At 36.5% G+C, this 15299-nt stretch overlaps 1 protein-coding gene across 1 annotated transcript; it reads right to left on the minus strand.

Moving 5' to 3' along the window:
* Nucleotides 1–8896: 8896 nt before the first annotated feature.
* Nucleotides 8897–13611, minus strand: LOC114526004. The gene is made up of 7 exons (XM_028547480.1): nt 13528–13611; nt 13298–13408; nt 12142–12402; nt 11205–11494; nt 10498–10694; nt 9779–10241; nt 8897–9276 (listed from the first exon to the last, which is right to left on the minus strand). Exons 2-7 carry the CDS (start codon nt 13392–13394, stop codon nt 9184–9186), a joined length of 1401 nt encoding a protein of 466 aa, XP_028403281.1. The 5' UTR covers nt 13395–13408; nt 13528–13611; the 3' UTR covers nt 8897–9183.
* Between the last annotated feature and the right edge of the window lie 1688 nt (nt 13612–15299).

A 15299-nucleotide genomic window follows, 5' to 3' on the forward strand; every position in this document is an offset into this window, starting at 1 on the left:
TATTCACATGCAAGATTTGCAGAGCATTTGTATTATTTTGCAACATCTCACCACTAATCTTTACTGCTTTACAGTAATCTGTGGTTAATCTTTTCTTAACTTAATCTTATCCTCAAGATTTGTATTGAAATTCAATTTTATCGCCTTGAACCTTTTGCTAACTTATAGACTATAACCACAATCTATATTCCCGGTGTAAGAAATTGATTAGCAAGGTATAACTCAATGTCGGCATGTTCAACTAAATCATATTACCATAGAAACGCATTTGACACCGAGATTAATCTACTTTATACAGTCAATATCAATGAACATGGCTCCCTGAAAGATTTTATTATGCGGTGTGTGAAAGAATATAAAAGAAACAAAGATATAGGGTGATATATCTTATGCGCAAAGGTTGCATTCATATGCGTGTACATGCAGTCACTATAGGAATAGAAGTAAAACGATTGAAAACGATTACTGCACTGAGCTATAGCTTTCTACTGAATAGTATTAATATAATCAAGATACATCGATTTTATCAGCTGTGTGTCAAGTGCGTTCGATATACTATAACGTAGAGCTTATGCATTTGTAATTTTCTTCTTTATGCTACTTAAAATATAGTTATTATATATATTCGTTCAGGAATGCCATATTATGCCTACAAAGCCGAATTTAAGTCTACAAAGCCATATTTCTGAATATACACGCCTAATTTACATGACATGAGTATTGTTTACGGCTAGAATACTCAGTTAAAGAAATACCAAGCATGCCTAGCCAGCCCAGGCTTCGGAAGTAACCATGGTTTTTTAACTTTGTGACACGTAAAAAGCCGAGGACGGCTGTCGCATCTCCGCACGAACTAAAAGTTGTTCAATTAAATCAAAATCACGGATCTATGCAGCATGCATCGCTTTCATTTTCTGGCAATGAACATGCGAATCAGTGTTTGTGTTAGAAAAAAATTATATTCAATCAGAATTCTTAATATATCATTTCATTCAGATAGAGCGGAATCTATCATAAAAATGATTCTATGTATTAGTTGGTGCATCTGGTATATATATTTTATGTATATATTCTTTCAAAATCTTGTGTTTTATACATCACCCATGCATTTCATATATAATAGAAATAAAAAACCATTCATCTATGTTCCATGTTGAGTTTGATGTCCTTGCGTTATTTAACAGTAAAACGTTTCACCCCGTGGGTCCATGAAGGAATGTCGTTGCTTAATTTTAGCCGAGACAAAAGAAAAACAAAGTTAAATGCATCCCAGACCGCTTGCAATTCCAAGTCGGGAGAATCTCGTAATGATCATTTATGGATTCGCGTTCATAATGGCTTTCAGTCCCGCTAAAAGCGAGCATCCTCCTAAATTTTAACATCTTCGCCGCTGAATTAATCACATCAGAAAATAGCTCATAAAAAATAGTCCTCCTTGACTGACTTTTGCATGCAAACTGTTTAACGAACGAGTTTCCTTGATTGCCTTTATTGATGTGTATATAATGATAGTATAGATAATCATTTGATGCATATTATTTATACAGGCATAAATATACGTGTTTGAGGTATAGCTGTCGCTTGCAAAATTCATCGCCGAAATTTAAGACACTTCCTGACTCTTCATATATTATATCTTCAACCTCATTCAATAATTGCTATCTCAAAGTTTGCAGTTTGAACTGACCTAATCTATAACAACCTGGATCGTTTTGTATTTAAGGTTTATACCAGCACCCCTCCTAAAGACACAGCTCCGCCCGACACCCCTCCTTTACAGAAAGAATATAGCGGAAAAGATGGTGAAAACCTCCCTTTCTGATGGCCTTTCTGATGGTATTTACAAGAAACATGCACTTCTACTTTGCATGTATTGTGGGGTATTTATTGGCGTAGTTGGGCTGATATAGAAATAAATAAAAGAAAATAAAGTATTAATATAATTCATATAAATCAGAAACATGCATGGTTTTCGTGCTTTCGATGCATTTATTGCATAGTCGAAGAACGCTGTATTTGTCTTTGTCTTTGTTTAGGCTATAGCTAGCGAGAAAAAGACGTGAACTGTCCGCGATTTTTGGCAACAAACGATAACCTTAGAACAAGGCAAGCATGTACTTTGTTGTTGATCTTCTTTATCGAGAGATTGTTTACCAATTTCTCGAAATAAGAAGTCTAAAGGTGATGGCACCATTCACTTAACGTAAATTATCAGATTCAAGATAAAGGTCTCATGATGTTATTGTTCTAAACGACTACACGACCACGAGGCAGAAAGCTTTGCGAAGCGATCGAATTGCGAGTTTCTTACAGAGTTTTGCATGTCAAGTCTGACTTAGAAAAGCCATTGCGAACGAAAATATTAAGCTAATGAACTTACTTTTTCCAACAAGACAAGCCTTGATCATCGACGACTCAGCCATAAAACCCGTCCGATTCCTGTTTCAACACACAGTCCGGTGAACATACAAAGCTGTAGTTGTATAAATGACACCCAGAAATTTAGGGATTATACACGCCAAGTTTATGTATTCGGTGTTTAAGGAGATACCCAAATCATAGTTCCTTGCTGCGATTCGTTTAGAATCTCTGCAACAATTTGAGAATTCTGCCTTCTTTAACTATTTCTGACACCGCAAAATCTCTTCCAATTTGACAACGCTATACAGTATAACACTGAACACCGTACAGCATGTATGCAAATAACAGCTTTGGATTTCTCCGCGAGTAATCCGCTCTGGGCTCAAAGCACAATAGACTTTTGTTCCCATGGAATATAAAAGAGCTTCGATCTATTGTTTTCCAACAGCCTAAAGTTGGATTTCCAATTGCAGAGCTAGCGAAACATTAAACATTTAAATGAATGAATTAGTCATACGATTAGACTACCCTCAATAACTGAATAGGTTTAAAAATGGATTTACAAAGCCATAACTTTAAGCAAATATGCTACGCCTCAATAAAAGGCTGTTTTATGACACGGCGTATTGGAACGTTTATTTCCCTATTCCATTGTTTTATAATTTCCTGATTTTACATAAGATTTATATTTATACCAACGCACATGCGTTTATGTGTCAACAGTTAATCGTACACAAGCCTTTCTCATCTCCAATTCTCCAAAAACTACACCGGTGGGATCTCGTTCGCCAAGCCGGTATATATCTTGGGTGGTGGGATACTATGAGACGGGTTAGGACCTTTAGGGGCCGTTGTGTACAGCTGTAAAAGTACACGAAACATTCATCATCTTTATCCTAAAAATTCCCCTCCCTCTTGCATCATTGGCAAAGAAAGATTAGAAAAGAAGCCTCGGGATTTTGTTGCGGATTTTTGAAAGCAAAACTGTAATGGATGAAAGTGAGTTTACATGATACTTTGGTAACAATAGAAAGCCAACAAAGCATTTAACTGGCGTAGGGGTGATTGGCTACGCTAGTAAGGGGCTGTTTACATGAACCCGATTACCCGAGATTCAACAAAGCGTGAGAGGACTTTGAAGTATTGAAATAAGTTTTTATGACACCAAACAAGCACATGCTATTGTTGTGGTGATTATACGACTGTCAGGATCATGTTATCTGCTCATTTTAATACCAGTCAAAATCATCTCACGCTTCGTTGAATCTCGGGTAACCGGGCTCACATCAGCCCCTTAAAGCCCAAAGTTGTTCTTTTTAACCTGGATGTTTCACAAGAGAATCTCCCATGTTTACATGAACATCGTTTCTCCTTGCTGCAAGAAAACAGTCACTATATATATATCGAAGCAAAAAGTATACCGATTTTCCGCGTACCTTAATCGTCATTCCGTTTTTCCGTCCATCGCCCATGCACGTAAGAACGTTCAAGAGTTTTTCAATCTTCCCAGTCTTTGCATTTGGAATAGGGAATTGCCATATCCAATATTGTTGGAATTTATCAACTTTGATCACAGTGGAAGGAAACGTTTCCGGATTCTCGTGTGCTTGCTTGACAAAATTCTTCAGGAAACCTTTCAACGCCGCCTCTGCATTCTCCTGGCTTTTAGGAATTGAGAGCCAGGACACTGAATAAGAGTTCAAATCACTTGGGAGCACACTGATTTTTCTCGGCCACCAAATCGTGAAGACGATACGCTCGTTCGTTCCTTCTACTTTAAACGACAACGCGATTGCTGATCGCCTCAAATTTTTCTTCGCACAGAAAGGTCCGACCAATGTGATTTCGGCCGTTTCCTTTGCGGCTATACGCCAAGGAACAATATCATGAAGGTCTACGCCGTTCTCTTCCCATCTATTTCAAACACAAAATATAAGTTGTTCGATTGTCGTGGTGAGCTTGGCCATCCATGCTTGCTAAATGCAAGTTCTAAGTTATCATATTTACTTAGTTCTTCAAAAATTGATTGTTTACACGTGAACACCGAACAGTCAAGTGAACACCGAAGTATTAGCACAGGCAAAATTTATAACGAGACTAAAGCTAGTTTCGTGTAGTTTCAACTAACATGCTCGAGATTTAGCGGGGAAGTTGCATTCCCCCTCTCCTTTTTGGTCGATTTTAAACCAGTATACAGCTTTATGAACACTCAACACCAGAGAATTTTCATTCAAGATACTCGTACCGGGGTTTTGAATTGGCTATTGTGTGAAAAGAAGTTCTAATGGTAGAATAAAGTCAGTAGTTTCGATTCTGTGATTGAACCGTACCTCGGATCAGTCAAGATGACAGGGGCGTCCTCAGGCGAACCGTTCTCCAAAGTCAACGTTGTTCCGACTTCCGCTGTGATTCTGTCGAATGCAAAAGTCCCCAGCGCAGAAAGTCCACCCAAGATGAGGCCACCAGCAACAGACGTAACGATTCTTTTTTGTAACAACGCCTCCTGAGCACTTGTGACAGTGTCCAGCACCTAAACAACAAGATCAACACCTTTATAATGATCAAAAACAAATTCAAACTTTTTTCTTCTTTACACTAAAAAATACTAACACATTACATCACAATGATACAAGACCCAGAAGACAAGATTGTATTTGAAAGGTTAGGAAAGTTTGTATGAGGCCCCCTATAGTTCAATAAGTATAAAGTTTCTTGCATATTTTAGCCAGCTATAGCGAACCAGCCAGTTATTCTTTTTTCTATAGATCCTACGTGGTAAAACTATATATATAATTATAGGGATAACAAGATACGATGTGATATAGAGTAAGGCTGTTGAAACTGCATATTTGCAACTGAACGCTGGTTAGATTTATGAGAAAAAATAGAAGTATCAAAAATGATGTGTTAAATCTGGGTTGCTCTTTCCAGTATACGAAAGCTGGATAGCGCTATCCACCGGACAGTGTTTTTTTTTATAGTGACACCATATATACAGTGCTATACTATATTAATAGCTTCTACACTACGATTCACAGAAAATTACCTCGAAATGCAATTGCATACTTTCCTTGCCCGAAGTCATTTGTCCTAGCATTTGAAACTCTTTGTAATCTTTGTATGAGTAACTGCCTTGGGCGTTTTTGATGGGAATGATGTAGGTATCTGTAGCTTGCTTAAATTTCTCGTACAAAAGTTTTAATCCAGCTGTGGTAACCTCCTCGAATTGACTATGAACAGCGTAGAGGCCGTCCTTTTTGTCGAAAAGCACACAGGAAGAGGCATCTAGTGCTTGTGGACGAGGAGAGATTGCTTCACTAGTATAGCACAAGACACCTAAAGTAGTTAGTATACACGTAATTTTTCAAGCACCACGTCCAACTCAATCGGCCATTTATAAACTGATCGCTTAGTCTACTGCCTGTCGAAAAACCTTTTTAGAAGATTTATTGGAATCGTGGAATGATTTGAGGTATTAAAAGCTTTACTTCGCGCAATAATTCACACAAGCGCTTGAGTTTCTACATTGATAATAGCGAAATTAAAGCCTATTTTATTTGTAGAGTACATTGCCATCCATATGTGCAGTCAACAACCGACTTTAACACAAAAACTAAAGACAAATTTACATCGGAATTGACTAATGACTTGTGCACGACATTGACAAAATGGATACTTTAAGATTCAACAAATTTTAAGATTCAGACGTGACACTCAATCGTCCGAGATAAATACGTCTATATGACACCGCAGAAATTGGTGTTGGAAGTCAGATATCTCATCAGTTGCTCACATTTGAATCCTAGTATTCAGAAACTGCTGTCAAAGAAAATACTATCAAATAAGTTGAAAACAAGTTCAATTTTTCTTCCAATATCGGTTTTGGAAACTTTTGAAGGCTCTTCGTATGCATCTGCCACCGTAAAATGGCCATTTTGAGACATTTTCAGATGATTTGTTTTTGCCGTGTGCAAGCTTCAAATCTTTTGTGCAAGAGATATTTTGTTGAGTATTTATAAATCTTTTAGCTTGCCGAATTTAAAGTCTAAGTATTGAGAATTACGGCTAAGTCTACCAATTTCCACGGTGTCCGTCTATATCACTTTGACTCTCCAGGTTTTTTTAAGCATGTGGGTGAAATTTTTGGAGATAACAACAGTCACCTTTTCCTGTCTACATTTTGGAACTTTGATAGATTTCGCTTTTGAAAAATAGATTTCCATAATAACAGGTCTTGATTTGAATGTTATAATTATTATCAAGACACATTCATCGATATAATAATTATGCTCACCAGCCGGGTCGTTTTCCAAAAGTGCAATCTGTCGTGCGCCCCCATAGGCCTCGGTGGCAGCCGGAATCATGAAGGGCGGAGGGGAAACCGAGTGACCGTTGGCTATGTAAATCTTTGGGTCGATCAAACGGCGTTTACCCATGTTGTTTGTTATGGTGAGAGTGAAGAAATTGGTTGGAAGGAAATGGTCCAGGGCAAGTTTTACTAATTTACTGGAGATCGTTTGACTGGTTCTTGAGATCGACCTCATCATTGAAGGACCTATGTCAAAAATAAAAATTTGTTCATTATTATTATTATAAAGTTCAGGTTATATTTTAAAACCATTATAACATTTGGACTCCTATATATAATATATAATTATCTGATAGCCAACTGAACTTCGCTTCGTTAAAAAAACAATGTTTCCCTTGTATAACATGAGTGTAGAAATACTAAAAACTAGACACTTACTGTTTAAATTAGGCAGAGCAGACTTCGTATGAGCAGCATCGTCTGGCTTTGATATCGTGATTGTTGAAAAAACGACCATTAAAAATATTAGTCGTGACATCGTGTGATTTACGGGGGTAGAAGTAGCTTGTTCGATGTCTATATAGAAAATAAATCAACACATATGTCATATTTTAACAAGAGATGTTCCTATCTATTCCCAAAACGGCACAACTACTCTAGTCAAAGGCTCGCTTTCATCCAGAATTTCATCAAGAAATATGAAAATGATTCTGTGTTGATATTTCATATTTGAAAGCGCTCGCAGGGAGCCTTGAAAGTAGGATTTTGCGATGAGGAGAATTGAGCTTTTACACTTGATAACTTTACACTTTTACAGCCGCGATTGCAATTGGAAAATCGCAAATCAGGAATCAAAAATCATGCATCGTTTAGATTTTAAAAGCCAAAATATTTTGAAATATCGCGCGACAATCCGCAAAAACGTATATAACAGTCAATTCAGACATTTCATGAATATGTTCGCTCTTTATTAATTTTGGTACTATATAAAGGACCTGTTTCAGACGTCGAACTTTTCATGCGCTTTTAATGCAGATGAACTAAAGTCTTTGCATTCGATTGAGCACATGAAAAGTTCAACGTCTGAAACGGGCTGAAAGTAATTCTATAGAGAATACTCTATCAGAGCCTCTAAACCGCAGATATAATCAAGGTCAGTATGTGATTGCATTTAACGTAATTATAAATAGAAAACAAATGTTCTTATTTATATATTGTCGATATATCAGTTGAAGACAGATTTAAGAATAAATATTTTATCTGTATCGCTTAAATAAATAAACACATGCAATAAAATCATGCATGTGCATAATTGAATTTCACTTATATCAAAATTAATCTCACCGAAATTTGACCTTTGGAAGCCTGTCCTGGGGTGAAAAATGCAAGAATTCACGAAGCCTTTAGAACGGTCTTTTAAAACTCCAACTCTTGTTAATTTCTAGTCCTTTTTAAATTGTTTTTTACCACCATGCTTAGACGAACCGCTTCATTGAAAATTCGGCAGATTTACCAAACATGCAACAAACTTTTTTTATTTACATTTTTATACCCTAATTTGATTTCAGCTTGTGTGTGTAAACAGATGTCCTGGAAAAACGGCTAAAAACGTGAAATCGTATCATGAATTTCGTAGGATGGCTCGATAAAATATTATGTTTACTCTATTCTTGATTAATCTTAATTCAAGGGATCAGAATATTAACAAACAATGTACCTGTTTTACGCAGACAGAATCACTTGAAGTTGAACAAATGAATTGTGTGGTTGGTCGATTTTAAAGTCTACAATTCGTTTTCTTTGTACTCTGTCTTTTAATTGGAAGCGGTTGCACAACCAATCACAATCAACTCTAAGCTCATTCAGTCCAATGTTCAGAAATTTACGATTCAAAATGTAATATATACAGCTTATTTAATGACGAATATCTTTCTAATATTTACCTAATAACGAGTTTGATGAAACCCACTTGTTAACTTGGAAATTTAAATTGTCTAGGACAAGTGACGACTTACGACCGAATATATATCTATTTGTCTGGAGGCAGTTTTATATGACTTAATGCAAGCATAATAGGTAATCATGAAGGCTCATCATCATCTTCCCAGCGCTTACAGTTTATAATTATACAATTTCAAAACAAATAAGTTTATATAATTATAAAATTAAATTAAAATCAAATTTAATAAGTTTATAATTATGTAATTATAATTACATTGTCACAAACGAACTGCGGGTTCGATGTTAACCAGCCTGTTGTATAACGGGCTCAATTACTCAGCGAAGTGCATGCGCCAAGACCGCTTATGTTTTCAGATATAAAAATCAGTTTTTGAGAGATATAATTTGTCCAAGTGCTAGAACAAACGGCCTTATCAGCGGGTTCAAATCCATATCATTTAATATATATTTTCTTGCTGTTATTTATTTCACTTGTATATCCGGGTATACGCATGCGTGAGTGTCGACATTTCATATACAAGCCTTTGTCATCAACTATCCATATAGTTGCGTTATGCCGGTGGGATGTCATTCGGATCACCAGTGTAAATGTTTAGTGTTTGAATTTCTTCGGACGGATTTTGTGGCGCTGGTTTCATGTAAAGCTGTAAAAGGTTACATGAAACATAAAAATCATCTTTTTGTGTGCGAATATTTGTATGTCGTCTAGAAAGTTGCAAACTTAAACAACTAAAAATATGCATTCTGTAAAGGGGAATTGATTAAACCGAGAAATTGAAAAGCTTTTCGTAATCCATAATCGAGGTAAGAAAGACGGATTATCCAACTTTTAAATATATAAAATTTCATGTCATAATGGCAAGGAATGCCCACATAATCGTGTGTTTAAAATTCTCAGAATATGGAAAACCATATTATTCCTCTGCTAGGAATGAAATGAACATTCTTATCGACGTGTACAAGTACAAAGCTTATGATAGATTAAAATTTACTTCGTTTTTGTATTCGTTGAAGAAAGTTGAAATTTCCATCACAAATCATATTTTGAGGTGTTCAATACTTTCCAGTTCTTAAATTTAATCTCCTGGTCTGAAAGTCAGTTACGATTAAAAAATTGAGAATGCAAGTGTACATATTTCCGCGTACCTTAACCGCCATTCCGTTCTTCCGTCCATCCCCCATGTTCGTAAGAACGTTCAAGACGTTTTCAACTTTCCCGTTCACAGAGTTGGGCATAGGAAATTTCCATAATCGATATTGTTGAAAGACATCGGCTGCAATCACAGGTGCGCCAAACTCTTTGGGATTTTTGATTGCTTGTTCGACAAGATGTTTTAGACAGCTTCTCAACTCTTTCTCTTTCTTTTCTTTGGTATTGAAACTGGAGACGGAATACGAATTCAAACCTTTCCAGCTGCCTTTCAAAGGCCACCAGATTGTGAAGACGATACGATCGTCACTCCCTTGTATTTTAAACGAGAGAGCGATGGCGGATCGTTTGAACATTTTTCCAGAAGCAAACGGTCCAACCAATGTCATTTCCGACCTCTCGTTCGGGCCAATACGCCAAGGGACGATGTCGTGAAGCTTAACTCCATTCGTTTCCCATCTGTTATGGTTAAAAAAATGCTATGTTAGGCTTACGTGTTAAGCACGTAATCGTTTTGAGAATATTTTTGAAGTTATCAATTTTCCCTCATAGGGCATTCAAACGATATAACTTGGCATATGAATTATACTTCTGTTATACACTGGATAGACACTCGCATACAGAGATTGCACGCAGTTGGCTATTTGCTGTTTTTGAACGACAAATCCACACTACTGCAGGCTAGTTTGTGTCTAATTTGTATCATTTAACATACATTGGTTCAATTAAATTGAAAGGGTTGTCCTCAGTCGAAGCGTTCTCTAAAACCAGGGTTGTTCCGACGTCTGCAATGATTCTGTTGAATGCAAAAGTCGCCAGCGAAGAAAGTCCACCAAGACCGAGACCACCAACAATTGACGTGACAACTCTTTTTTGCAACGCCTCCTGAAAACTTGTGACCTTGTCCAGCACCTAAACGATAATATCAACACCTTCATATCAGCTTCACGCCGAACAATAAACATACAGATATTTTTCACAGGAAAGGTGTCTTTTGTTGAAATGACGACGAAATATTTATTGAAATTCGGATTTTAATGAGGCATGCTAAGGGAGAACAGAAGTAAAATCACTTTTTGTTAAATTCATGGTAAGCTGAGGGAGAAATTGTGGCTCCACGTATATTTTGGGTTTTCTAGTATGTGTTTAAACAAACTATTAAAAATCATACAGATTGGATTATCTGCACGATTTAATCTTCGGAATATGATCAAATTTGGGGCAACAAATTGAGCATTTGACTGTGAGTACGACTCAGGTGAATTAGATATTGTGATTGTGTTACTATTTTCCCAAGCACATAGTCAAAAGTAATTTTTTTAGCTTGTCCGGTTAGTGGTGCAGAGCAGTACCATCACAGAATTGAGGATTTGATTTGAGTTAGTTCGGATTACTGGCGTAGACAATTCGGGAAGAACTTACCTCAAAATGCAACAATTTTTTTTTACCGGAAGTCATCTGAGCGATCACTTGAAACAGTTTATAATCGGCGAAAAGGAATCCGCCATAAGTGTTTTTTGTAGGGATGATGGAAGTGACTTTTTTATTCGTGAAATCGCTGTACAATTTCTTCATATCATCGCTCGTCATTTTTCCATCCTGGCTGTAAATGGTAAAGTATTTCTGTTTCGCCCTGAAAATGACGCACGTGTCGACAGCTGTTGGTCTTGGTTGTTGTTCAGCTATTGGTTCATTAGCGTAGCACAAGACACCTGTAAAATAATCGTTCTCTTTAACTAAATACAGAAGTGGGAAAATTTATCGGTTTTGAGATGACCAGGGAGAAAAAGCATCCCAAAATTAGAAAAACAAAAACTGAATTTAGTTGCGAAATGTTGGAAGATACTAAAAAAATAGGAGGTTGGAGGTTGGGTTTGAGGCACGTGCCCCTCGTGCCGCAGTGCTTGGAAGCTTTCGTCCAATTGGATAATGCTTTTCTATGCTTTCTAAAGAACAAAGCTAGGCTATTGGTTGAAACAGAAATGTGTTGTAAAGTTCAGCAAATGAAAATCATTCTTGAGAGGAGCTGCGACCTAGCCCCCTCTTATAGAAATCCACAGGTTCAACTTGAACCCATATGGTATGTTGTGAAATGAACTTAATAAACTTGCCTAGTAAAGTTAGGCTTTAATCAACAAAAATCTAACATATAATACAAAGAAAGAAACATGGCGGCAAAAGAAGTTTAAAAAAACAGATGTACATTGTAACTGTGGGCTCAAGAGCCTATCTATCATTACTTAATATTATACAAATAAACGTCATTATGTTTAGGTAAATATTACAACATTGTATTCTCAAGATGTTTGCCTATTTGAAGTTTTATTTTTTACTCTTTTTATTTTTGATTTATACTAACCAGCCGGGTCGTTTTCCAAGAGGGCAATCTGCCTTTCCCCACCAAAGGGTTGGGGGGTAGCAGGGATCATGAAGGGTGGAGGGGTGACCGTGTGGCCGTTATCGATGTAAATTCTTGGGTCGATCAAACGGCGTTTAACCATGTTGTTCGTTATGGTGAGAGTAAAGGAATTGGTTGGAAGAAAATGGTTCAGTGCCAGGTCTACCATTTTCTTGCCGAAACTTTGACTCCCTTGTGAGATCGATTTCAACGTCGATGGGTCTACAAATGATTTTGAAGCGAAAGTTTTTTGTTAGCGTGATATCTGGACGCAACCTTGCATATAAATCGTTGCGCGTTAAACTAGAAAGCATTGCCGTGTTAACGTTGGCGATTTACAATTTGACACTCGCCAACGATTTTTTTTTATTTTTGATAAAAATATTATTTGATTTGGCACATAAGCTGTCTCCGTTACAATTGTAGAGTGGTAAGACTAAATGATATCCCGTCTACATGCACGAGACTCCCATTAGACATGCGCGGAAACTGCTAACAGCACCCGTAACGAAAGTGCAGGAGAAGATGGACTTAGCGAGGAACTTTTTTTGTTCATTAGTTTAAAATCAAAAGAAAATACCTCTGGAATAACATTTTATACTTTACTAATATAAACATGATGATTTGTTTGTGTGAACTCCGGATTAAAGCTATACTATAATATCTCGCGTTCGCTTTGGCATGAAAATTCAGGGTTAGGTTTCATCACATTTAATAGATAATTCATGGTTTGGAGACTAAATAAAAGTACAATACAACTAATTAACGATGTTATTGTCCAGGTTTATGCGAAAAATGGTTCCTTTCTCGTCACGTGTCTATTGTATTTTAGCCAAATTTACCAATGGCATTCGTCTTGCTAAGCTCCTCAACCTTGACTTGAAAAATATATTAATTATAAGATTGCTATTGGTGCAAAATACAATAGACATGTGATGAGAAAGGAGCAATTTTTTGCATAAATCCATGCACCTCAAGTCCTCAACATAGTTAATGGGTTGTAATGTAGTTTTATGTGGTCTCCAAACCATGTATATTTCCTATTAACTGGGGTTTCATCAATATAAATAATAAATATATTCATAGGGTGTTTAATAAAATTTCGTGGTTAGCTTACCCTTAATTTTCGAAGAAATATATTGAGGTAGAGAAGCATCTGACTTCGATATCAGGAAAATGGACAGAACAATCAGCAGCGCTCTTGCTCCCGACATATCTTTTGCTGTAACTGAAAAAATAAATGATCTTTTAAACGGTCTCAAAAATATGACATAGAAACTTTTACATATAAAAACAAAAACGACAGTGTGTTTCTTGCATACGACGCATGCAATTGAAACAACTTACTGTTCACTGAATTTCTTAACGAATATTTTTTTGCTGGAACTGGCTTCTTCAACGCCCTTGTCTGCAATGCAGTGAACCTTTCTTTTCTGCTATTAAAGAGCTCATTCAGTTTCATTTCTGAACAATAGCATCATGAATTTGGGTGAATGGTGGTACCATCTTAATTGGCATGGATTTGTTCCATGATTATGAACAGCCAAACAGGTGGCCATGGGGGATCGATTGTATTAGTGACAAAATGAAGTAACTGAACCGTGCATGCTTTAAAAGTCTAGTTTCTACCGAAATTCAATGTGTATATATCTTTATAAAAACTAACTCGAACAAAAACGCGAAGATGGCTGAACACTATCAGTTGTGGCTGTCTTTGCATGTTTTAAAGTGTAGGTTATATAGGCACACAAAGTTGCTATAACTGAATATATCATGAAAGGTTGATGCATTAGGTTGATGCATGGCTAACGCGGATATTAATATAGCACTTCAACTGGCTCAAAATTAAGATTTACATTATACATTTGCAGCATACATATCATATCCGATTCAATTGATTCGCTGATTCCCTACACGGCCAAAAATTGATCAGGTTGTCGCATCAGGAGTGAACAATGTTGTGCTGCGCCCTGGGAACAGTATTGTTGACAATGTTGTTGAAGCTTGTTGAATCGTCAATGTTGATGCAATGTTGTTGTAACAAGTTGCAACAACATTGATGATTCAACAAGCTTCAACAACATTGTTAACAATACTGTTCACAGGGTGCAGCACAACATTGTTCACTCCTGTTTTTAACAACTTGCATCAGCATGATGATTTTTACGCGTGTACTTTTGAGATTGTTTTCATATTTATTTTATCGGCGATATTATTCAACGATCAAATGTCAAATATGATCGTGGAAAGCCGTTAGTTCAAAGCAGACAAGCAGAATATTTCATCAATGCAAGTGTTAAATTAAGACAATTAAAACGTTCTTTTAAAGTGTTCTTTTGCGAATAAAAGATACTGAAAAAATTGACCTTCTTTTCGTCAACATGACGCTACGATTGCAATATGTACTAAGTTCGTTGAGATTTCAGTCTCTTATCGTATAAAATCACAGATTAGACAACATCAATTTTAACATATACAACCCATTATATAAAAGACCGATTTAAAAATTACGAATATCTTATCGCGGATAATCGATTGTAAAATTTTACTCACATGCATGGCCACAAAAAACGGACTCCAGCTTATAACGATATTTTTAAATTAACACTTGCTTTGTAAATCTTTTTCCTTTGTTCCATCATTGAATGTTACCACCATGCATGATTGGACGTGCACGCTTTATCGAAAGTTCGGCAAATCCTTCTTACACGCGTAAAAATCATCATGCTGATGCAAGTTGTTAAAAACAGGAGTGAACAATGTTGTGCTGCACCCTGTGAACAGTATTGTTAACAATGTTGTTGAAGCTTGTTGAATCATCAATGTTGTTGCAACTTGTTACAAAAACATTGCATCAACATTGACGATTCAACAAGCTTCAACAACATTGTCAACAATACTGTTCACAGGGTGCAGCACAACATTGTTCACTCCTGATGCGACAACCTGATCAATTTTTGGCCGTGTACATAAAAATCTCTCTCAAAGTTGCTATAACTTTTCAGCGGTCTGCATGACTTCAACTAGTGTGTGTAATCAGATGTCCATGCAGGGACTTTGGATAAAAACTAGAAAGTTCATCGTGTATTTTGTAGGATGGCCTCGATGAAACATCAAAA

This window comes from Dendronephthya gigantea, unplaced genomic scaffold (assembly GCF_004324835.1).
Source record: "Dendronephthya gigantea isolate DGI-Jeju-01 unplaced genomic scaffold, DenGig_1.0 000036F, whole genome shotgun sequence".
Lineage (NCBI taxonomy): Eukaryota > Metazoa > Cnidaria > Anthozoa > Malacalcyonacea > Nephtheidae > Dendronephthya > Dendronephthya gigantea.

Bases quoted from the DNA above. Each gene is read 5' to 3' on its own strand.
- LOC114526004 (XM_028547480.1), bottom strand. From the start codon at position 13,394: ATGTCGGGAGCAAGAGCGCTGCTGATTGTTCTGTCCATTTTCCTGATA. The intron at 12,403-13,297 runs GTAAGCTAACCA...AATCATTTGTAG, and splicing joins TATTTCTTCGAAAATTAAGG to ACCCATCGACGTTGAAATCG. The intron at 10,242-10,497 runs GTATGTTAAATG...TAACCATAACAG, and splicing joins TTCAATTTAATTGAACCAAT to ATGGGAAACGAATGGAGTTA.